Raw genomic sequence first — 24,683 nt, 5'->3', positions numbered from 1 at the left:
TTGGGATTCACAAAATCTTCGCGCGCCACCTGCGTGACGCGCAAATGATGCCCAAGTGGGACAGGCCCTTTACTGTACGTTGTGGAGAGTTATCATAATGGACAGTAACTATTTGCCACAGCTTCTTCAAAAGCATCTCAAAGCCATTGGAAACAGGAGGTCACTGTGAACTCATTTGCCCCACTGTCTGGCAAGTGTATTATTTTATTGTCACTGGAATCTCCAACTCAACAGCACAGTGTCTTAGCTACCAAGCCTGCAGATACTCCAAAGGATGCTTCATTGCTGTCTACTCAGGAACAATTAGGCCTTTGGCAATGGCAAGCCCACACTATGTCTGAAGGAAGATAACCTTCAACTCCTGCATTAGTTTGCATAGCTTTTGTCTACACTTACTGGAAAATTTAAAAAAAAGGTTTTTCAAAACCTTTCAAAAGATTGTACGGCAAAATTGGTCACATTGATGGATGAAAGAAGACATAAACTGTTTAAGTAACTTAACGGGTCAGGCAGCATCTCTGGAGAAATGTCCAGACCCAAAACTTTGCCCTTCTAAATTCTCTGGGATTGCTGCCTGGCCCGCTGAGTTTCTCCAGCATTTTGTGTCTATCTCTAGAGAACATAGTTAGGTGATATTTCAGGTCAGGATCCTTCTTCAGACTGGAGAATGGTCCCAACTTGAAAGGTCACCTATCTGCATTCTCCAGAGATACTGCCTGACTCGCTGAGGTACTCCAACACTTTTTTCTGTAAACCAGCACCTTTAGTTCCTTGCTTCTATATACAGATGGATGGTTTGTTACTGTCCTCTTCCACTTCACTCAAATTCCCCTCATGGAGATATGGGTGAGGTGGGGAAATAACAAAGTCCATGGGGATTTCAAAAGACCCACTGGAATTCTGACGGGAATCTTCAGGAATGGGTAAATACTTTGGCAGTTAACAGAGTATCCATCTGCCACTGGTGTAGGGCGGGGAAAAGCTGATGGTCTGTTAGGTTGATGGTCGACAGATGGTGTTGACCAAGCATTGGACCCAGATGGCTAGGACTGGGGATAGACACAAAATGCTGGAGTAACTGAGCGAGTCAGGCAGCATCTCTGGAGAAAAGGAAAACGTGACGTTTCGGGTCGAGACTGGGGCCTGGATATCAGATCAAGGATAAAACTGATTCTTATTTTTAATGTTAGAAGATGAGATTTCCTTTTGAGCAGGAACAAGATTGGCTGCACACACAGTGTGCTGCAACAGTTAAGTGGATCAATTTGCTTCCCTGTGCTGAGTTTTCCAGATTGGGAAGTTATCTTGGGTTCGGGCAAACACTTCAACCTGTGGCTGTAAGTGCATGAGGCAAACCTTCAACACCTAGATAATTACATCCATCTACCCCTCATATTAATGCTGTTCTGAACTTCATATGTCTCAAGTGGATTCACTAGCTGCAACCCAGGTGCTGTCAGGGTTGGTGGTTGTGGCAGATACAATAGTAGCATTTAGGAGATTTTTGGATAGGCATATGGATATGCAGCGAATGGAGGGATGTGGATTATGTGCAGTTGGTTAAGAGAACGTCTTGGTATCATGTTCGGCACAGACATTAAGGACCAACTGGCCTGTTCTTGCGCTGTACCGTTCTATGTTCTATGCAAGTATCTGACCGCATTAGTGCAGAGCAACTAACCGATCTCTTTATATCTGAGAATTAGACAGTATTTTGTTCATCTCAGTTTTGTGCTAATTTTTACTGAAGCTTCAAGTTTACAAATATAAACAGAAAATAGGAAGATATTTTTATTAACATGGTTTGCTGTCCTGGAATCCTGTTTTCATTTCCTGCACGGATCTGCTACATCCTTCATTAAGAAGAGAACAGCATAGAATGAAGATAATTCAATAAATGCTGATAATGTTATTTCCTTAATATGTGGTGAGGGACATTTTACTCTCCTTCCTTCCTCTGCTCCCTTCCCCTTCCATAAGTGATTCATATTCCAAGTCACAGCGATCCAGCAGTCATAGACAGAGAGTCAGGCTGGAAACAGGCCCTTCAGTCAACACGTCCATGCTAACCTACAGTATATGCTCCACGTAACCTAGTCCCATTTGCATGCGTTTGGTCCATAAACGTCTAAACCTTTCTTGGCTGAGAAGGACCTCTAAACTCAGAGCTCAAGATGAGCGAAATTCAGATGGTATTATATGATTGTGCAATCCTAATTCGGACATTCGATGCTTATGCTGCTTAGTTTAGTTTAGTTCAATGCTGCAGGTCTCCTTTCTATCATCGCTAAATCAAAGCAGCTCTCCAAATCAACGACCTTTGTTAGACTTTAGAGATACAGCGCGGAAACAGGCCCTTCGGGCTACTGAGTCTGCGCCAACCAGCGATCCCTGTACACTGGCACAATCTTGCACACTAGGGACAATTTATAATCTTAACCAAAGCCAATTAACCTACACAACTGCATATCTTTGAAGTGTGGGAGGAAACCAGAGCACCCGGAGAAAACCCACAGAGAGAACGTGCAAACTCTGCACAAACAGCACCTGTAATCAGGATCGTACCCGGGTGTTTGGCACTGTAAGAGAGCAACTCTACTGCTGTGCCACCGTGCAGCTGTTATTTAGGCAATTGTTCATTTGCTCGAGAGACAAATTAGGTTTTGAGACTATTGCTCAATTGTATATTGGTTGGGACGGAAATGTTGGGCTGAGGACCTCTTTACAAGCTGTATGATGCTATTCTGAAAAACATTTATTTAGACATTGGGCTAGAATTATTTGGTTCTAACTAATAATGAAAGCAGCAATGCCCTCCCCACACAAATACTGGTGAAATTATTATTTTCATTGATAAATCTCTACACCAGAAACGTCAACTGCATAGAAATTATGTCCTCATTCATTTTTCTTCTCCCACACTCCAAAGATGTACAGGTTTGTAGGTTAATTGGCTTCAGTAAAGATTGGAAATTGTGCCTAGTATGTAGGATAGTGCTCGTGTACGGGGATCGCTGGTCAGAACAGACTAGGTGGGCCGAAGGGCCTGTTTTCACGCTGTATCTCTCTAAACTCTTAGACGACCATTCAGCCCAATGGACTGTGCAACACTTCCATCAGAGTAGAAAGCAGACTTATAGAAATGGTCTGCTGGGTCCTCGCACAGACCAATGGGCTGAATGGTCTTCTGGTGTGTCGTGACTATTATGTAAAATCACGATCAATCCTGTTAAGGAAAACATTTTATCAAAAAAGTAGTTAAGGTGAATAAACATAGAAACATAGAAAATAGGTGCAGGAGTAGGCCATTTGGCCCTTCGAGCCTGCACCGCCATTCAATATGATCATGGCTAAAAACCACCAGTCTGTGGAGAGACCTGAAATTTGAACTGCTTTTCTCTCCACAACCACTGCTTGACGTCCTTAGTATTGTGAAGGACAAACCTCTACCTGTCTGGAGTGTAGATGAGTGATTTTAGTTTAGCTCTATTTACTAGACCCCAAAAGTTAATGCACCCTTCCAGTAAAGCATTTTTTAAATAACCAAATACGAATAAAAAAGTGAGAAAACATCCCAAAGGTAAACGAAACGTAAAAACATTCAAGGCCTGATTAGAACATTCTGATCCCTTTGTACATGGTTCGTCATGGGAAATGTTAATATATTTGGCAATAAATATATTGGCCAGTTAATATATATATATTGAACGCTGTTTCTCAATTTTACCAGGTTGTATCAGTGCAGGGGAAGCATGCTGGCAAAAAGACATTGGAGTTATTCTTACATTTCCTATTTTCCTAGCTTTGTAATCGAGCGGCAAGCCTCCAAGGTATAACTTTCCTTCCACTTCCAATGAGTCGCCATCAGCCAGAGTAGATCTGGATTCCTTCCCATCCACCGTTATCACGCCGCGACGCTTTGCATATTCGGTTTTTACCTTTAAAGTGAGATATAGAAAAAAAGTATAAAGCAGTTGAACTTAAGACATCTAATTCCATTGGCAACAGTGTTGTGAAACACTGATCTGTTTATATTTCAGATACGATAGAGGCATTTAGAGGGGTCTATCAGCATGGGTACAGAGTTCCTTGGACGTGCCATTACAGATTGGCACTGTGGCAAAGACTAATGTGTAAAGGTAGATACGGTGGTCAAGACATTGTTGATCTTCATGAGTCAGAGTATTAAAGTAAAGAAGTTGGGAGGTGATGTTACAAATACGGGTAGCTGGGACTAGTGTAGATGGGGCATGCTGGTCGGCGTGGGCAGGTTGGGCTGAAGGGCCTATTACAACTTCATTTAAGAGGCTTTTGGATAGGCATTTGAATATGTAGTGTATGGAGGGACAAAGATCACATACAGCAGAGGAGATTAGTTCAACTTGGCATCATGTTCGGCGCAGACATTGGGGGCTGAAGGGTCTTTTCCTGTGCTGCACTGTGCTGTGTTTCACATCCCGTTTTCAACAACTATACTATTTGCCTTTGAATAACAGAACTGTTTCCTTTCATAGATTAAGTGAAAGGGATGTTTTAATAATTGATTTATAGCTTTACAACTGATTGCTTTCCCAATGATTTGGTTGTTCACTAATTATAGCTGGCCCCTTTTTTACCATCAATAAGATCACTGCTCAGAGAAGTACAATTGCTGATGTCACCTGATGTCCAAAAACAGCTTGTGTTATTCTTCCAGGTCTAGCACAGCAGGTTTCAGGATACAGCAGGTTTCCAATGAGGTTTAACACCCAGAGAGGTATAAGCACAAAAGCCTAATCAAAGACAGCCGCTGTCAGCAGGGCATGGGTCACTATCATACCCTGGCACCAGGATCTGTGAACCCCATCTGGAGTGGGTGCCTAGTCGCCCAAGGCTCGACCCTGAGGACAGGGAAACGGAGAGAAGATGGAGGGTGTCGGTGATGGTGGACGCAGGAACAAGGGCCGGCAAAAAGAATCGGGGGCCTTGCCTCCCATCGCCTCCTCATGGGGCACAAAGGCTGAATGAGGATGGGTGAGGAGAGGGACGATGGTTCGCTGGACGATCTGGATGAAGGCGACGGCTGCAATGGGCCTTGATGGCCAGCTGCAGCTGGGACTTTGAAAATGGTGCCTAAACTTGGCGACTTTTATATGTGGACTTGGTGGGCTGCTGCAATGCATTCTATACTGAATCAGGGACTGTACTTGCTTATGGCAATAATCTTACTGTTCACTATACAAACGAGGAATTTCACTGTACCTTGGTACACATGATAATAATAATATTAAAGCACTGATGGTGGTGGACGCATAGAAATCTTGTATGACGAGTGTAAAGTTTACATGTAATAAGTTTTATTTTATTGATATGAATATAATCAAGATAACTGATTTCCACATGGTCCTGTTGCTTTTTTGCCAATCTTCATTGGAAGAGCTATTAATACACGAAGACTGAAAGTTGGCTAACATTGTGCTTTATTTAAGGCGGCTGCGAGAACAGACCAGGGATCCCCAGGCCAGTGAGCCTGCTATCAGTGATGGGTCACAGTTGGTGAAGAGGATTCTGAGAGACAGAAACTATTTGCATTTGAATGGACAAAAGGACCGATTAGGGATGGTCGACATGGCTTAGTAAGTGAGAAATTGTATCTCGCAAATTTCTTCATCGCCCTGCCTACCTGTGTTGCCACTTTCAAGGCACCCTATTGAAGTGTACCCCTCATTCTCTCTGTTCTACAACACTTTCCAGGGTTCTGCCATTTGTTGTGCAAGCCCTGCCCTGGTCTAACTTCCCAACGAGTAACACTTAGCTTTTGCCTGGGTTAAGATAAATTTGCCATTCGTTAGCCTACTTTCCAAAATTAATATAGATCCTGCTGTAATCTTGGATAGCTTTCTTCAGTGTGCACTATTTCATCAATTTTGGTGTCATCCGCAAACTTACTAACCACGCCACCTACGTTCTCATCGAATCACTAATATAGAAACAAGCACCGATCCCTATGGCACACTGTAGGTAGCTGGTCACATGCCTCCAATCTGAAAACAGTCCTCCACTACCACCTTCATACCTATTACCAAGCCAATCTCCCAAACAGCTCACACTGAATCCCAGGAGATCTTGAATAGTGAACGAGGAGAGGGAGTTTCCACTAATGGGAGAGTCTAGGAATCAGTAAAAAGGAAGGCAAACACAATACTAGCATTTATTTCAAGAGGACTAGAATACATAAACAGCGATGAAATGCTGAGGCTCTATAAGGCACTGGTCAGTCCACATTTGGAGTATTACGAGCAATTTTGGGCCCCATATCTGAGGAAGGATGTGCTGGTGCTGGAGAGGGTCCAGAGGAGGGTTAGGAGAATTGGTCCCAGGAATGAGTGGGTTAACATACGATGAGCATTTGACGGCACTGGGCTTTAGAAGGATGTCTTTAGAAGGATGGGGGGGGGGACCTCATTGAAACTTACCGAATAGTGAAAGGCCTGGATAGAATAGATGTGGCGAGGATGTTTCCACTAGAGGGAGAGTCTAGGACCAGAGGCCATAGCCGCAGAACCAAAGGAGGAATTTCTTGAGTCAGATGGTGGTGAATCTCTGGTATTCATTATCACAGAAGGCTGTGGCAGCTGTCAATGGATATTTTTAAGGAATGTCAGATTCTTGATTGGTAAGGATGTCAGGGGTAATGGAGGAGAATGGAGTTGAGGGGGAAAGATAGATCAGCCATGAGTGAATGGTGGAGTAGACTTGATGGGCCGAATGGCTTAATTCTGCTCCAACAACTTATCTAACTTTCTGAACCAGCTTACTACACAGGACCTTGTCAAAGTCCTAAATGACCAAAGTCTAAATTCCTTGGAGATCGCCCAGCCATGTCAATCCCTTGGTCACCCCTTCATAAAACTCAAAAAAAATTGTGAGGTGTAATTTCCTTTGCACAAAGCAAGGCTGAACTGCCTTTCCAATTGCAGGTAGATCCTGCTTCTCAAGACAATTTATCGCCCCATTTGATTTCCAAGAAAGATCACAATTAATGCATGGAATTACACGTCATTTACCACTAGTACTTGGCAGGTTAAATATTAAAATTAAAAAGTAATCTTCTAACATGTAAAAGTCCCACTGAACAATTTCAGTTGAATTAATTTGGGAGGTATGCAGAAAATCAGGAGGCACCTGGCACTGGGCAAAGGTGAATCTTCACTGACGTACTGTATACCTTGGTAGGACTTTCACCTGCCTTTTACAGAAGGGTGGCAGAGTGACGCAGTGGTAGAGTTGCTGGCTTACAGCGCCAGAGACACGGGTTCAATCCTGACTACAGAGTCTGTCTGTATGGAGCTTGTACGTTCTCCCTGTGACTGCGTGGGTTTTCTCTGGGTGCTCCGGTTTCCTTCCACACTCCAAAGATGTGCAGGTTTGTAGGTTAATTGGCTTTTGTAAATTCTCCTTAGTGTGTGGGATAGAACTAGTGTACAGGGTGATTGCTGGTCAGTGCAGACTTGTTGGGCTGAAGGGCCTGTTTCCACGCTGCATCTTGAAAGTAAACTAAACTAAACTCGCGGCAGAGTGGAGATTATGCTGTCTGTTTTCTCAATCATGTGAAGGTTAAATTGAAATGTCTTTTACATTGCAGCTTACATGTAAATGGAGACAAAACTTAGAGGGGTACAGCAGATCTAGCTGAAGTGACCACAGTCTTAACTAAGTGACTTACTGAATGCCACTGGCCATCATTAATGGGGTTCGGCAGAACGGCCACTGCTGTGCCTCTCCCAAGGTTAAAGAGGAAATGCAGTCGGCCCATCCAAAGCTGAAGGGCTGCGTAGTCAATCTGGTTTTGATGGGCCATGTAGTACAGCAGTCCGCTGGAGGCATATGTTCTGATGTTCAGCTGGATAGAAAATCTGAGCAAAATGGGAAACACAGTCATCAGTTTTTAAAGTAACCGCAGTCTTTCGATTACACACAGCTTTGGTCCAGATCTGGAATGAATGTTGATTCCTAGAACATGAAATTCATATGAGAATTGTTGCTGCAGAATCCTTTAAGCTGGTTTTTATTTATGATTTTTTTAATATAAAAACCACAACTGTGGAAAACGCTTCAATACAAAACATCGAATACATGAGACTGTCACCATATTGTTTAAATTAAACACATCTTCAATTGATCCCCAGCTAGATATTAATGGTAGTGAGTGATATGCTGAACCATCAGAAACATAGAAAATAGGTGCAGGAGTAGGCCATTCGGCCCTTCGAGCCACCACCACCATTCAATATGATCATGGCTGATCATCCAAAATCAGTACCCCGTTCCGGCGTTTTCCCCATATCTCTTGATTCATTTAGCACTAAGAGCTAAATCTAACTCTAACTCTCAGATTAGAGTGTGGTGGTCTATGTGACTGTTGTCACTAATGGTTCACAGTGTCTCATGGATGCCCTTTTTATAGCTGCCAGATTTAATTTAACTCTAACCAATCTAGCATGGTCATAAAGGCACAATGCAATATGCAGGAGTATACTCAGTGGGACAACAAGAGGTGCCTTCATAATGATACAGCACCCAGCAAACCTGCTATCCCAAGAATCTATATAGTGAATCTTTGCAGCACTCCCTCAATAGCAAGTCCAAGCTATCACAGGGACAGAGACCAAAAATGCAGCACAATACTTCTTTACATGCTGGAAGATATATTTACTTCTATACTCAAATCCCCACATAATAAAGTTCAACATATACAAATTGGAGCAGGAGGCCATATTTCCCTTCTGGACTGCTCACTATTCAACATGGCCATTCAAAGTTCCATTAGCTTTCCTAATTATTTGCTGCAACTGCATGTTGGTTTTCAGTGAGGTTTTATGTACAAGGATAGACACAAAAAGCTGGAGTAATTCAGCGGGTCAGAACATTTCTGGAGAAAAGGAATAGGTGTCGTTTCGGGGCGAGACCCTTGTTCAGACGGGTCACGGGGTACCCAGACAAGGATACCCAGGTTCCTTTAAACATCAACCCAACTTAATCTCTCCATTTGAAAAATATTCTTCTGTTCTATGCATCAAGGTGGATAGTTTCAAAAACTCAGCAGGACTGGCAGCATCTCTGGAGAGAAGGAATGGGTGACACTTCTGAAGAAGGGTCTTGACCTGAAACATCACCCATTCCTTCTCTCCAGAGATGTTGCCTGTCCCGCTGAGTTACTCCAGCATTTTGTGTCTACCTTCGATTTAAACCAGCATCTGCAGTTCTTTCCTATACAAGGTGGATAGTTTCAGTTTTTCATATGATGTTCCATCACATTCATACCCACTCCCTCAGCCTCCCTGAAGCCTCTTTTCATCTTCTTCCCTTCTCACAATCCCATTTGGATTTTCAACAAGAAGCGTGGAAATATGAAATTTGGTTCCCCAGCTAAACTAGTTTAGTTTATTGTCACGTGTACCGAGGTACAGTGAAGAATTTTGTTGTTGCATGCTATCCAGTCAGCGAAAAGTCTATACATGATTACAACCAAGCCGTCCACAGTGTATAGATAGGGCATAAAGGGAATAACGGTTAATGCAAGATAAAGACTTGGACAGGTTGGGGCAGTGGGCAGATGCATGGCAGATGAAGTTTAATGCAGATAAATGTGAGGTTATCCACTTTGGTAGCAAAAACAGGAAGGCAGATTACTATCTAAATGGCGTCAATTTGGGAAAAGAGGAAGTACAACAGGATATGGGGGTCCTTGTACATCAGTCTATGAAAGTAAGCATGCAGGTACAGCAGGCAGTGAAGAAAGCAAATGGCATGTTGGCCTTTATAACAAGAGGAATCGAATATCGGAGCAAAGAGGTCCTTCTGCAATTGTACAGAGCCCTAGTGAGACCACACCTGGAGTATTGTGTGCAGTTTTGGTCCCCTAATTTGAGGAAGGACATTCTTGCTATTGAGGGAGTGCAGCGTAGGTTTACAAGGTTAATTCCCGGGATGGTGGGACTGTCATATGCTGAGAGAATGGAGCAGCTTGGCTTGTACACTGGAGTTTAGAAGGATGAGAGGATATCTCATTGAAACATATAAGATTGTTAAGGTCTTGGACACACTGGAGGCAGGAAACATGTTCCCGATGTTGGGGGAGTCCAGAACCAGGGGCCACAGTTTAAGAATAAGGAGTAAGTCATTTAGAACGGAGACGAGGAAACACTTTTTCTCACAGAAAGTGGTGAGTCTCAATACCAGGTCTGTGGAATTCTCTGCCTCAGAGGATGGTGGAGGCAGGTTCTCTGGATGCTTTCAAGAGAAAGCTAGATAGGGCTCTTAAAAATAGCAGAGGCAGCGGATATGGGGAGAAGGCAGGAACGGGGTACTGATTGTGGATGATCAGCCAAGATCACATTGAATGGTGGTGCTGGCTCGAAGGGCCAAATGGCCTACTTCTGCACCTATTGTCTATTGTCTAAAGTCTGATTAAAGATGGTCTGAGGTTCTCTAATGAGGTAGATGGAGTCAGGACTGCTTTCTAGTTGGTTGGAGGATGGTTCAGTTGCCTGATAACAGCTGGAAGCAACTGTTCCTGTATGGAGATATGCGTTTTCAAAGAATAGCGGTGGCCTAAACACTCTACAGAGCTGAAGGTCACACCCTGCCAACATAAGAACGATCTGTATATTCCAATTTGTTCCCTTCTGTTCAATAACAAATTCTGAATCCATATCAGTACGTTACCTTCAATTCCCTATTATCCAACCGTGTTCACTTCCATCTGTAACACTATATTCTGCACTCTATTTCCTTTCACTCTTTACACTACTTGTTTTGCTAATGTACAGTATGAATGAACTCACATGTGGTATGATTTGCCTAGATACCATGCAAAACAAAGTTTTCAACTGTATCTCGTTTCACGTGACATTAATGAACCGATGCCAACACCAATCTCCTGTGTGGGACCTGATTGAAAGGCTTTTGAAAATCCAAATACACCATGTCCACTGGTTCTCGCTTCTCTCTTCTACGTGTTACATTCTCAAAGTTCCACAGTAGATTAGGTCAAATATAACTTTTCTTGCATAAGACCATACCTACTGTTCAATATTATCATTTCACTCCACAGATACTGCCTGACCTAAACTGCTGAGTTCCTTGTGTTTTGCTCAAGATTCCAGCATCTGCAGTTCCTTGTGTCCCTCTGCTAAATCCCATTATTGGTTTCAAGGGGATCTGTCATTAGACCCTACACAATAGATTCCTGTGCTGAGGTCAGGCTAACAGGTGGGTAGTTCCTTGTTTTGTCTCTCACCTCCTTCAGAAACAATGATAACAGATTATCACAGTGGTGCTTGTGGGAGCTTTTTTGCAGATGTCCTGGACATTTACTGTAGGCGAGGCTTTTAAATGACTTCTCAACAGGTTTCCCACACAACATCAAAGCTGATTGATGGCCAACCAGAGAGGTAGGGAATGGGAAATCACCAGAAGTGAAACAGTAGTCGTGGAGGAAATCCCCAGGTGGAGGGATGGGGCTGGGGGAAGATGTGGAATGGATGTTAGTGATAGCTGAGCGGCAAGCAGCACGCTGGTCGAAATGGAAGTGGACACTTCTGCTTCTTGAAAGATGGCTGAGAAAGGCACCGTACTGATCGGGATCTGCACATTCCTCTCTCTACATCACACTACCCAAGCTCTACCCAATGAACTGACAAAAGTTTGTCAAAATGGAAATACCCACTCTGTTCAAACCTCCAGCTGGCTGAACTGCTTCCTGAGAATGGACTACAAGGTCCAATTTGAGGCAGATTTAAAATCTTTAACATTTTGGCTTCTTCCTTGAAAAAAACCCAGCATTGCTTCTGGGATCTGGAATTTTTAGATTAGTTTAGTTTAGAGATACAGCATGGAAACAGGCACTTCAGCCCAATGAGTCTGCACCAACCAGCAATCCCCGTACACTAGCACTATCCTACACACACACACACACACACACTAGGGACAATTTACAATTTTACCGAAGCCAATTAACCTACAAACCTGTACGTCTTTTGAGCGTGGGAGGAAGCCGGAGCACCTGGAGGAAACCCACACAGATTATGGGGAGAACAAAAAAAACTTCATGCAGACAGTACCATCAATCAGTCTCTGGCGCTGTAAGGCTGCAACTCAATCACTGCGTCACCTTGCAGCTCTAAGACCCATTAGAAAATCTAATTTGTGCATCCATCGCCTTTTTCAGTAGCTATCACATATCCATCTTCTACTAATAACACAATCTGCATTCGAGACTCCAAGATAAATAAATTCTCTAACCAATATTATTCTGGTTAATAGAGATTAGCACAGTTAAAGCAGTTGACTACAAATATGCCACTTCAATATGTTTCACTGCAGCAGGCACAAGGGCGACCTCTGCTGGATAACTGGTGAAGTTACAGTTTTATTTTATAGTAAAAATACTACTGGTGATTCATAGAAGAAAAATTAACAAGTGCTTTGCTTCATTCTCCCAAATCCTGATCATAAGAAATAGGAGCAGAATTAAGCCATTGAGCCTGCTCCACCATTTGATCATGGCTGATCTATTTTTCCTTCGTTTTTTCCAACCGTTTCTTCCAATCTGTTATCAGGCAATTGAACCATCCTATCACCAACTAGAGTCTGATCCTGACCTACCAAATACCTTGGAGACCTTCATAAAATCTTTAATCGGACTTTACATTGCACTAAACGTTATTTCCTTTATCCCATGTCTGTACTCTGTGGACGGTTTGATTACAACCATGCATGGTCTTTTTGCTGACTGGATAGCACGCAACAAAAAAAGCTTTTCACTGTACCTCTGTACATGGGACAATAATAAACTAAACTTCTCCCCAAATGATGGCAGATAATTTATACACAGCAGAGTATTTAAAGTATCCACGAGCAACAGTATTTAAAAAAACATTTGATATTTTTAATTGATTATGGATAAAGGTAAATATTGACCAGGGATTTGATCTCCTTAGAAAAGTGCCCAGGATCGGATATGGTTATCTGACAAAGCAGATAAAATCGGGGCTTTGCTTTTTATTTAAGAGTACCACTACTCGCTGGGAAGTGTGATGAACGTACAGTATAGCTTTTTGGTTTGAAGTTTCAGAGTAGAAAGTAAACCCACAGACATCAGACTCAGAAGTGACAATGCCTTGCATTGAGCCACAGACAATACCTGCAGTACAAAAAAATTCAAATGTCCTTTTGAAGGTACACTTAAAATTATTCTGCAGTAAAGGTCATTGATAGCCTTCACATCTATTACAGGAAAACACTTACTTTCTCCTCACAGTTTTTTCATCAAGGGTGAGGATCATGTGGCTTCCCTGTGCAAGTCCAAACTGGTAAGCTTCGGGAATAATGCCTGGTAACACCTCTGTGACACACTGCGCCTGTTGTCCAGAAATGACAGACAATAAAATATTTACCAACAAAAGTATTATCAGGAATTAATTTGCTTACATTCACATAGAGTCGAGGAAACAGGCCCTTCGGCCCAACTGGCCCACACCGACCCGGCTCCATCTACACTAGTCCCACCAGTCTGCGTTTGGTCCATATCCTTCTAAGCCTGTCTTATCAGAATCAGAATCAGAATCAGATTTTATTCGGCAAGTATGTTTTGCAATGGCCAGGTCAGTCATACAATTAAAAGCAACAGACTCAAAAGCACAAGAACATCCACCACAGTGACTCCTACACATTCCTCACTGTGATGGAAGGCGAAATAAAGTTCAAGGCCTTCCTTGTTCTTCCTCGGTCGTGGGCCTCGAGCCCTCCGTTGACGGGTCGATCTTGACTCCCGCACAGACCGCACTGGAGACCAGGATCGATCCTGCGTCACTGCAACTGAGCAGCACAGGAACAAGGAACTGCAGATGCTGATTTACACAAAAGGACATAAAGTGCTGGAGTAACTCAACGGGTCTGGCAGCATCTCTGGAGTAGCATGGATAGGTGATGTTTTGAGTCGGGATCCTTCTTTATACTGAGCAGCCGTGCCACTCTGAAATTCACCAACAGGGGGCGACTTGCTGCCACTAACATCACTTCACTCCAATTTAAATAAGAGACAAATATTATGAAAACTGTAATATTTCAAGTTCACTTTGAAACAGGATGATTTCGGATTGTACTTAGTTTAGAAATGCAGCAATGAGGGGGAGAAACAGTTGCCCTTGTTACAAGATGTCAGTCTGTGTAAGGAGCTGGATATACGCAGCAGGAAAGACGTCTCATACTTGGCCATGTGCTTGGCCTTTCCTCAGGCAGAGGAAAGCAATTCAAAGATCTTTTCTTCAGGGTTGTTAATTTTTAATAAGGCATCAAAGAGAAGGAATGGGTAACATTTCACTCCAGAGATGCTGCCTGTCCCGCTGAGTTACTCCAGATTTTTGTGTTTATCTTCAGTTTAAACTAGCATCTGCAGTTTCTTCCTACACATCAATGCAAGTATATTCATCTTACATAGAAAAGATGCAAAATGCCAGGTTAGTAAGCCCCTCAGCTCCACGATCACTCGTAAACCTGGTCCCACACTGGTTAAACACAAAGTGCTGGAGTATCTCAATGGGTCACGCAGCATCACTAGAGAACATGCACAGGTAACGTTTCAGGTCAGGACCATTCCTCGGACTTCCATGTCCTCCTGAGATTCTGCCTGACCCGCTGAGATATTTCAGCGCTTTGTGTTCTATGTAAGATTCCTTGCTCTTTGCAGTTCCTTGTGTCTACCCCATACTTGATGCAAGTTTTCTTAAGAGCCCGGTTACTGAAGTTTGGTTGATACCGCCCCTTCCACATTGATTCACATACAATACTGCTACATTTCACATAAACACAAACTGATAGCCTTGATCAGCCAGCAAATGCACTTTTTGTGAACTGAATCAAATGGAAGCAAAACACTGACTGCGTGGAGTTGATATTACATAGTCCTTACAGTTTTCTTGTTGGAAGGAGAGCTGTGGCCCGGGGAAGAGGGACTCAATGAGTTTTCAGGCGCCTCTATGGGTTTCACAGTGGGCTGAGGTGTAAGCTTGTAGCTTCTGTCATCCTGTGTAGGTGTGGGTCTCGGTGACAGCAGACAACTGTCCAGATCGATATTCTGGTACTTCAGAGCGCCACCAAAATCTAACAACCTGGGAGAAGAAGAATCATTTTCTTTTAAATTGCACAGGATTCAGTAGCAATTAGCATAAAACACAAGGCACTATTTCACAGCCAGTAATTACAGGGGAGAGATTTATACGGCCAAGAGCAGTTAGTGCTGCACAATCTTTCTGCCAGTTGTTTTTAAAGACGCAATTTATATTTTGATGTAACTGGATTGGATTTATCAGCTGCTAGGACTTTCAATGGATTAATTGATTGAAAGATACAGAATGGAAACAGGCCCTTCGGCCCATAGTCCATGCTGACCATCGATCACCCGTTCACGCACTAGTTCAATGTTATCCCTCTTTCGCATCCACTCGCTACAAAGGCCAATTAACTGATAAACCCGCACATCTTTGGATGAGACAAAGCACTGGAGTAACTCAGTGGGTCACGCAGCATCTCTGGAGAAAAAGGATGGGTGACGTTTCGGGTCGGGACCCTTCTTCAGATTGATTAAGGTTCCTGACCCGAAACGTCCTCCATCCTTTTTCTCCAGAGACGCTGCCTGACCTGCTGAGTTACTCCAGCACTTTGTGTCTATCTTTGGTGTAAACCGGCATCTGCAGTTCCTTTGTACCGCACATCTTTGGGATTTGAGAAGAAACCGGAACACCCAGAAGAAACCCACTCAGTCACCGGGAGAATGTGCTAATTCTATACAGACTGTAGCCGGGGTGAGGATCGATTCCGGGTCTGTGACGTTGTGAAACAGCAGCTCTACCAGTACTGCCACTGTGTTGCCCTGAGAGAGTCAAGAATCAAATGAGACAGTGCTGTTGTTCAACGTGTGACAGGACAATCACAGCTTTATGGTTTCTGTTCCGACACTTTTCATGAACCAATCGTAAAGTAAATTTGGTAACAATAGCTACTCTGTCATGAGCAACCTGGCAGGGAAAGTCACCGCAATGTGATATTGTGGAACTTAGGACATGACTGGAGGGCCACTTGTGACTCACTTCCCCTCTTACTTGTGGTGGTTGCTGCAGGGGATGAGGGTTTAGTCTCACCATGTTCAGATGTGTGATCCTGCTGGAACTCAAGACTCACCACAGAATTTTCCCTGTGGGATGAGATAGTTTTGACATCAGATCATTTGTGCATTAGGGTCTGTTTTGTCTGCTGAGTATACGGAGCTGTATTTCAGGAGTCTAGTCAACTGAATCAAGAGTTTAATAGTCATGTGTACCGACAAACAGAACAATGAGCTTCTTACTTGCAGCAGCTTGTGAGCGAGTGATTGAATGAATGATACTTTATTGTATGATATTTTATCATCACATGTAATATGTCACACTGAGATTCTTTGTTTAGCATACACAATGTATGCCACGTATAGGGCGCTGACGAAGTTACAAAGTATCCCATTTAGTCCCCCACTTGTGCCTTTTGTTCTGGGCAGTCCCCTCCACACCGGGCCCCTCTTTGGTGTGAATGCGTAACACAGTGATAAAATCAAAAATAAAATTCAATAAATTAATAACCTTAATACTAGGTAGGCATAATAGTGCAAATGAAGCTTATAGTGCAACCAAAGACATGGTTCACAGAAGCTCATCGATGTTGAGGTTAGTGTTGTGCAATGTTCAAGAGCCTGATAGTTGTTGGGAAGAAGCTATTCTTGAAGCTGTCTGAGAGTGACACAGTAGTGCCTCGAGTTGCAGACTCACACAGCGTTCAGTGATCTGGGTCAATCTGCACCTCTGCTGCTGTCTGTGTGACGTTTGCATGTTCTCTAGGTGACTGCACGGATTAACCCACCCACATCCCAAAATGTCAGGGGTTGCTAGGTGTCCATTATAAATTGCTCCTCATGCGTTGGTGGCGATTGTAATTTGGAAAAGATGATGGGACAAAAGGTTACAAGGAAAATTAGTGTGGGAATGGGATCGCTTTGAGAGATGATTCAATGGGCCAATTTGCCTCATTTCTTGTTATCGGGGAGGTTTATGAGAATGGTCCTGGGGATGATTGGGTTAATGTACGATGAGTATTTGACGGCACTGGGTCTGTTCTCGCTGGAGTTTAGAAGGATGAGGGGGATCTCATTAAAACTTTCCGAATAGTGAAAGGCCCGGATAGAGCGGAAGTGGAACAGATATTTCCACTAGTGGGAGTGTCTAGGACCAGAGGGCACAACCTCAGAATGAAAGGACATGCCTTAGAAAGGAGATGAGGAGGAATTTACATTAGCCAGAGGGTGGTGAATTTGTGACTGGGTATTTTTTAAAGCGGAGATTAACAGGTTCTTGATTAGTAAGAGTGTCAAAGATTGCGTGGAGAAAGCAGAAGTATGGGGTTGTGAGGGAAAGATAGATCAGCCATGACTGAACAGTGTACCTAACCAGTCTGAAGGGTCTCGACCCGGAACGCGATCCATTCCTTCTCTCCAGAGATGCTGCGTCCCTCTTAGTTACTCCTGCTTTTTGTGTCTATCAGCGGAATAGACTTGATGGGCCGAAGGCCTAATTTAGCTCCTATGACTTATGAACGTAAGGAAATATCAAATATTTCCACATCATGGTTTCAAAGGCATTAGTTTTGCACCACTGCTCTCCCCAAGGCTGTACCAAGGGCTTTGCAGCAAATTGAATGCAGATGTATTACTGAAACCGTTGCATCCTATTTACCCACAAAAGCTCTCACACGCAGTCATCTAATGTTAACCAAAAATTAAAAATAAGGGATAAATATTTGTGTGCCCCCTCCCATTGGTACGGAACATTTGCATTTTTCAGCTTGAAATTGTGCAATATGGTGCATACTATAGCCAGTCTTACAACTTACATGAATGCAATATATATGCTATAAATTGGATTGGAGCGTTTTTGAAAGGGGGGAGGCTGTGCGATCACTGATCACTGGCCTTGGGGGTACCCGGTGAGGGAGTGGAGCAACCGAGTGGGGAGAGGGTGTGGAAGAAGGGTAGGAACGTTTTGAAATTTGATGTATTAAAATCATGTTTTAGTGCACTGTAGAAGTATGATTTCAATGTTTTTTGTATGAAGTATTTTTAAGAGGTAACTTTTTAAGGGGTAACTTTATCCACACAAAGGGTGATGGGTGTATGGAACAAGCTGCCAGAGGAGGTAGTTGAGGCAGGGACCATCCCAACATTTAAGAAAAAGTTAGACTGATACATGGATAGGACAGGTTTGGAGGTATGGACCAAAAGCAGGTAGCGTAGCTGGGACATGTTGGCGGGTGTGGGCAAGTTGGGCCGAAGGGCCTGTTTTCACATTGTATCACTCTATGACTACATTATACCTCCACCATGCATGAATGCTTCAAAATCAACTGATCGAGTTTTATTGCCATATACTCAAGCATAGAAACATAGAAAATAGGTGCAGGAATAGGCCATTCGGCCCTTCGAGCCAGCACTGCCATTCAATATGATCATGGCTATTCATCTAAAATCAGTACCTCTTTCCTGTTTTTTCCCCATATCCCTTGATGTCGTTAGCCCCAAGAACTAAATGTCACTCTCTCTTGAAAACATCCAGTGAATTGGCCTGCACTGCCTTCTGTGGCAGAGAATTCCACAGATTCACAACTCTCTGTGTGAAGAAAGTTTGTCCTCATCTCAGTCCTAACTGCACCCCCCACCTCCCCTTTATTCTTAAACTGAGACCCATGGTTCTGAACTCCCCCAACATCGGGAACATTTTTCCTGCAGTTACAGTAAGTGAAAATCTAGCAGGCAAGCAGGATGCTTTCTCCAACCACCCCCATTTGAAGTCCACTATTTTCCACTGTTTCTACCCAGTGCTTGGTACTTACTTCCAGCAGCCACTGGTTGTCCTCCAGGATGCACCGAGCCGCAGCCTGATCCATGCCGTTCATCTGGGCAAATTCGACACAGAGACTTTCTCTCTCCCCCCTCTCTCTCTCCTCTCAACCCCCCTCTCTCTCTATCCCCCTCTCTTTCCCCTCCCTCTCTCCTCTCTCCCTCTCTGTCTCTCCTCTCACCCCCTCTCTCTCCCGTCTCCCCTCTCACTCTCTCCCCTTCCCTCTCTTCTATCTCCCCCCCTCTCTCTCCCCCCTCTCTTTCCCCCACCTTACTCTTCCCCTTTCTCTTGTCCCCTCTCCTCTCTCTCCCCCTCTCCCTCTCTCTCCCCTCTCTTTCCTCTAACTCTCTCTCCCCTAACTCTCTCTCCCCCTCTCCCTCCCCTCTCTTTCTTCTCTCTCTCCCCCTCGCTTCCCCAACCTCTTTCTGCCTCCCTCTCTATCTCCCCCTCTCTCTCCCTCTCCACACTCTCCCCTCTCTCTTTCCCCTCTCTCTGTCTCTCCTCTCACCTCTCTCTCTTCCGCCTCTCTCCTCCTCTCTTCCCCATTTCTCCCTCCTACCTCACTCTTCCCCTTGCCCTCTCTCCCCTCTCTTTCTCCTGTCTCTATCTCTTTTTCTTTGCCCCCCTATCTCTCTCTTTCCCCCTCTCTCTTTTACCACCCCTCTCTCTTCCCCTTCTCTCTCCCATTCTCCTACCCTCTCCACCCCCTCTCTCTCTTCCCTCTTTCTTCCCTCTCTCACTTCCCCCGCCTCTCCCACCTCTCTCTCCCCCTCTCTCTCCCCCCCCTCTTCTCTCTCTCCATTTACTCCCCCTCTGTGTCTCCCCTCTCTCTCCTCTCACCCCCATCTCTCTCTCTCCCCCCACTGTCTCCTTCAACTCTCTCTCTCTCCACCTCCCTTTGAGAGTCTGTCCCTTCGGCACAGAGACTCTCGCGGCAGCGGCGCAACGCTTCCGACGCCTCCGACGCCCGGAACATGCACTGTCCAGTGTGCTCCATGGCCAGAGCTGCAGCGAGCGACACGCCGGCCCAGGCAAACACACGCAAGTCCCGGCTCCCCGCATCTGTTCCGGCTGCTGGTTCTGCTCCCATCCCTCCCGCAGCCCCTGCTCTCCAACACCCGCGGACCATGCAGTTTATCCGAGTTTTGAAATTTTCGATGATCACAAAATTTCTCACCACTGAGCGTGAGAAATTTCTGATGAGCGTGAGGGCGTGAGAGTTTGCTTGAGGGCGTGAGTCTCACGCTCAAAGCGTGAGAGTTGGCAGCCCTGTGGTAGTGGAGGAGTGGGGATGGGGCTCCAGGAGCAGCAGATACACCGGTGAATCCGCTCCCCTCTTCCCCAGCACACCTCCAGCTAATGCTCAATAGCTTCGAGAGCAAGCTTGCAGACCTCAGAGCAAGGCTGCTGTTTCAAATAGACAATAGACAATAGACAATAGGTGCAGGAGTAGGCCAATCGGCCCTTCGAGCCAGCACTGTCATTCAATGTGATCATGGCCGATCATCCCCAATCAGTACCCCGTTCCTGCCTTCTCTCCATATCCCCTGACCGTTATCTGTAAGAGCCCAATCTAGCTCTCTCTTGAAAGTATCCAGAGAACCGGCCTCCACCGCCCTCTGAGGCAGAGAATTCCACGGACTCACAACTCTCTGTGTGAAAAAGTGTTTCCTCGTCTCTTATTCTTAAGGGGTATTCTTATTCTTACCCCTTATTCTTAAAAGGAGATCAGGTACTGCTTTACTCTTTCTGTCACTGCAACATAGCTCACATGATCCTGCTATATGCTATACACCCCGAGTGTCTGTCCATTTATAGCATGAACTATGAGCAATCCTGAGGCAAGAAGAAAGGCCGCAGTGTCTGCTTTATGATTAACATTCTGTGGTGCACTGACGTGATGGTCTTAGATCAATTCAGCTCCCCTGACCTAGAAATCCTGATCTTAAAATGACGTCCCTTTCATCCAACCTGACAGCATCTGCCTCAGGAAGCCAGCGTTTATCATCAAAGATCTTCACCACCAGGACCATGCTCTTTTCTTGTCGCAACCATCAGGCAGGAATGCATTTCCCAGAAGTGCTCCCACCTACTCTTACTGTTAACTTATTGTATTTTAGTATATTTATTGCACTATTTCAGACTACACTGCGATCTTTACATCATTCTGCTATGTTGCACTGTATTTATTGTTACCATGTATATATCATTGCCATTTACATGGTTTACTCTATGAGCTTCATGTGAACAAGGAATTTAATTACACTCAGGCACACCGGACAATAAACTAATCTGAATTTAGGGATGATTTTCTATTAACGTTTGGTGACAGACTGCTGGATATCAGTTTAAAGGCTTCTTTAGAATGCAGTAACCCTGACAGTGGTCACTCCCTTGGAGTTCCACTGGAATTCCAGTCTAGATGGTTTTGCTAAAGACCCTGGAGTGGGGGATGAACCCATAACCTTTGACTTTGAGCTGGAAATGCTACTGAGTCAAGAAGATGACAGTGTTAACGTAAACTTTGATGTTGCCGTCCATTTGGAATCAGCAAAATTACAAGTTGTTAAAAGGGAGTGAAGGATTCAGCAGGTCCTTTCCCAGCCTGATAGGTGAGGGGTTCAGGAAATAACGGCAGAGCTCTCTTAGATACACAGATCAATGTTATCATAATCTGATCTGCTGTATCTGAGGTTGGCAGGATGGCAATGGTGAGTGGCAAATCCACCAGGACCAGAGAAGGGTGGCACAGTGGTACAGTTGCTACCTTACAGCACCAGAGACCCGGGTTCGATCCTGACTAGGGATGCTGTCTGTACTGAAATTGTATGTTTTCCCTGTGTCCGCTTAGGTTTTGTCCTTGTGCTCTGGTTTCCTCCCACACTCCAAAGATGTACAGGTTTGTAGGTTAATTGGCTACTGTAAAATGTAAATAGTCCCTGGTGTGTAGGATAGTGCTAGTGTACAGCGGTAATCACTGGTTGGAGTGGATTTGGTGGGCTGACGGGCCTGTTGCCGTGCAGTATCTCTAAAGTGTGCTCATAATGAATCGTTTGCAGTGGAAACTATCAAATCAAACACCAAGGCCAAAAGACTAGAAGCTTTTTGATGTTTGAAGATTTACAAGGATGTTGCCAGGACTCGAGGGCCTGGGCTATAGGGAAAGGTTGGGAAGGCTTGGACCTTATTCTTCAGAGTGTGATCTTATAATGTGTATAAAATCATGAGGGAAATAGATTCAGTGAATGCGCAGAGTTTTTAACCAGAGTAGGGAATCAATCAGATGATAAATGTTTAATGTGACAGGGGAACATGAGGGCAACATTTTCTGGAATATCTGGAATTGGGTATCTGGAATGAGATGGCAGAGGAGGTAGCTGAGGCAGGTAATATAACAGTATTTAAAAGTCACTTGGACAGGTACATGGATAGGAACGGTTTAGAGGGATACGGGCCAAATGCGGGCAAATGGGACTAGTGTAGATTGGAAATCTTTGTCAGCATTGATGAGCGGCACGGTGGCTCAGCGGTAGAGTTGCTGCCTTACTGCGCTTGCAGTGCCAGAGACCCGGGTTCAATCCTGACTACGGGTGCTGTCTGTACGGAGTTTGTATGTTCTCCCCATGGGTTTTCTCTGACATCTTCGGTTTCCTCCTATACTCCAAAGACGTACAGGTTTGTAGGTTAATTGGCTTGGGTTTGTATACTTGGTTTGAGTATTAATTGTCCCCAGTGTGTGTTGCATAGTGTTAATGTGCAGGGTTCGCTGGCCGGTGGGGACTCGGTGGGCCGAAGGGCCTGTTTCTGTGCTGTATCTCCAAACTAAACTAACGCTGGGCAAAAGAGCCAGTTTCCGTGGTGTATGACTCTCTATGAACAGATTCATGACCTGTGGTTCACACTGCCCTGACCTCCTACAGGTGCTACACAAACACAAAGTGCAATCAGATTGAATTGTTGAAACTTACTCAGTGTTGAGGACCAGATTCTTGATGCAGCCCCTGAACGATCTTGTTGTCTTGAGGACAATGGCACTTTCTCCAGCAGGAACTCCACCGACAAACAGTCTGGTAATGTTCAATGAACTGCTGTCAGCAGAGGATCCCAGCCTCATTTCCAGCAGGCTCCCTTCATCAATCTGTAATGTTATTATCCTGAAAGAATGAAACAAGGAGAGTTTAACCCTCAAAGTCAAGGTGGCAAAAATGACTCTGTTGACCCAGTTGCCTGTAACATGTATCCAATTATTTCAGATATTATGGAGAGAACAATGGTCAAGAAACTGCACCATGAACTATCGGTTTATCAGGTTAAAATGAGATAGGTATGTAGGGATTCAATATAGTAGGTATGTTGCAAAGCCTACCTGAAGCGTCGTTGAAAATCTGCTGCTGCGGGTGTGCGCGATTTTGGCGCCGTTTAGAGGGGGCGGGTTTAAAACGCGATTTTCTCTAGGCTGTTCAAATCGAAGATGTTCAGCCTAGTTAATTATTAACGAAAAATCGCTGGAAGACCCCGTCGCAAAGGCTATTATTAGTTTAAAAGGCCTCGTATAATAGTTATAGTAGTTTAAAAATCAATCTCTAAACCCGCGACCGCCAGCAACCGCAGGGTCTCATAAAGCAAATATCTGAAGTTAGGCGGTATATTTTTACATTAAAAAGGGCTTCTAAAGAACCCTTTATACAAGGTTTAATATTGCGAGGAGCTCATTTTGGGCCCATTATATCCCGCAGTATTTTTCTCGGCATTTGGGGCACTAATCTACCGCAATGTGAACGTTCTAAACCAGCGCGTTCCACAGGGACCCACTGGAAAGCTGATTTAAATGGGTATTTATTTACAGCAATTGAGCACTAAATTCCTTCCATTTGGTCTATAAATTAATGTAAATGAGATTTAAAAATCATGTTTTATTGTGAATTATTTGTGAATATTATTTGGACATTTAGGCTATTTAAAAATGTTAATCATTTATTAAGAAATGGATAGATGTTTAGATCTAGTAATTGAAGTCTGAAATTAGCTACAATTAGGTAACTAACTAATTATATGCTTTAATTTCAGGTCATCCAAGTAAGATTATTTTATATTTGTTTCAGAATGCTTCAATCTATGATAACTGAAAATTTCATTCAGTTCTCTTAATTTTTAAGAAAGTTATGGGCTTTTGACTGTTCACGATCACAGCTTTTTTGTTATGTCCATAGAAAATCAATAGGGAACAAGATGCTCATTTCCGAGTATGAAAATGGCCATAACTTTTTAAATACTTGAGATATGAAAGTGAATTAGGTGTCAAATTAAACTTATTTTTATGCTTTATCTGATGGGATAAATTACAGACTTGATTTTTAAAATCTCAAAATTTTGTAACATTGCTAAATATAGCAGGTGCCCACACACTCTGGCCATGGAGAGAGCAGTGGGCACAGTGATTACAGGGCTCTCGAATCTCCCCATGTGAGTAGTTTCCCAAAAAGGTCACAAAGTGCTGGAGTAACTCAGCAGCTCAGGCAACATCTCTGGAGAGTATGGATGGGTCGGGTCAAGACTCTTCTTCCCGATATCTCCTCAGGGAAGTGGGTTGTGACTGACTTCCAGGCCAGCGTTACCAAAACCCAAGGAGGCTGCCATTGTACAGCTGTTAAAGGAAAAATGACTTTACCTGGAACAGATATTGGGAGGAAAGGAAGGCAAATTCCCAGCCACTTTGCCACC

At 44.0% G+C, this 24,683-nt stretch overlaps 1 protein-coding gene across 1 annotated transcript in view; it reads right to left on the bottom strand.

Moving 5' to 3' along the window:
• The window catches only part of lama1 (laminin subunit alpha 1), a 295,280-nt gene that overhangs the window by 10,132 nt on the left and 260,465 nt on the right, over positions 1 to 24,683 (bottom strand). Inside the window, exons 55-59 of the mRNA XM_033019870.1 lie at positions 22,931 to 23,116; positions 14,954 to 15,152; positions 13,291 to 13,403; positions 7,706 to 7,895; positions 3,786 to 3,938 (exon numbers count right to left, since the gene is read on the bottom strand). Of these exons, the coding sequence (XP_032875761.1) occupies positions 3,786 to 3,938; positions 7,706 to 7,895; positions 13,291 to 13,403; positions 14,954 to 15,152; positions 22,931 to 23,116 (841 nt within the window). The remainder of the gene's footprint in view (positions 1 to 3,785; positions 3,939 to 7,705; positions 7,896 to 13,290; positions 13,404 to 14,953; positions 15,153 to 22,930; positions 23,117 to 24,683) is intronic.

Source organism: Amblyraja radiata, chromosome 4 (assembly GCF_010909765.2).
Source record: "Amblyraja radiata isolate CabotCenter1 chromosome 4, sAmbRad1.1.pri, whole genome shotgun sequence".
NCBI lineage: Eukaryota > Metazoa > Chordata > Chondrichthyes > Rajiformes > Rajidae > Amblyraja > Amblyraja radiata.
Note: the sequence above shows the minus strand (reverse complement) of the source record. Positions and strands in the feature narration are given on the sequence as shown.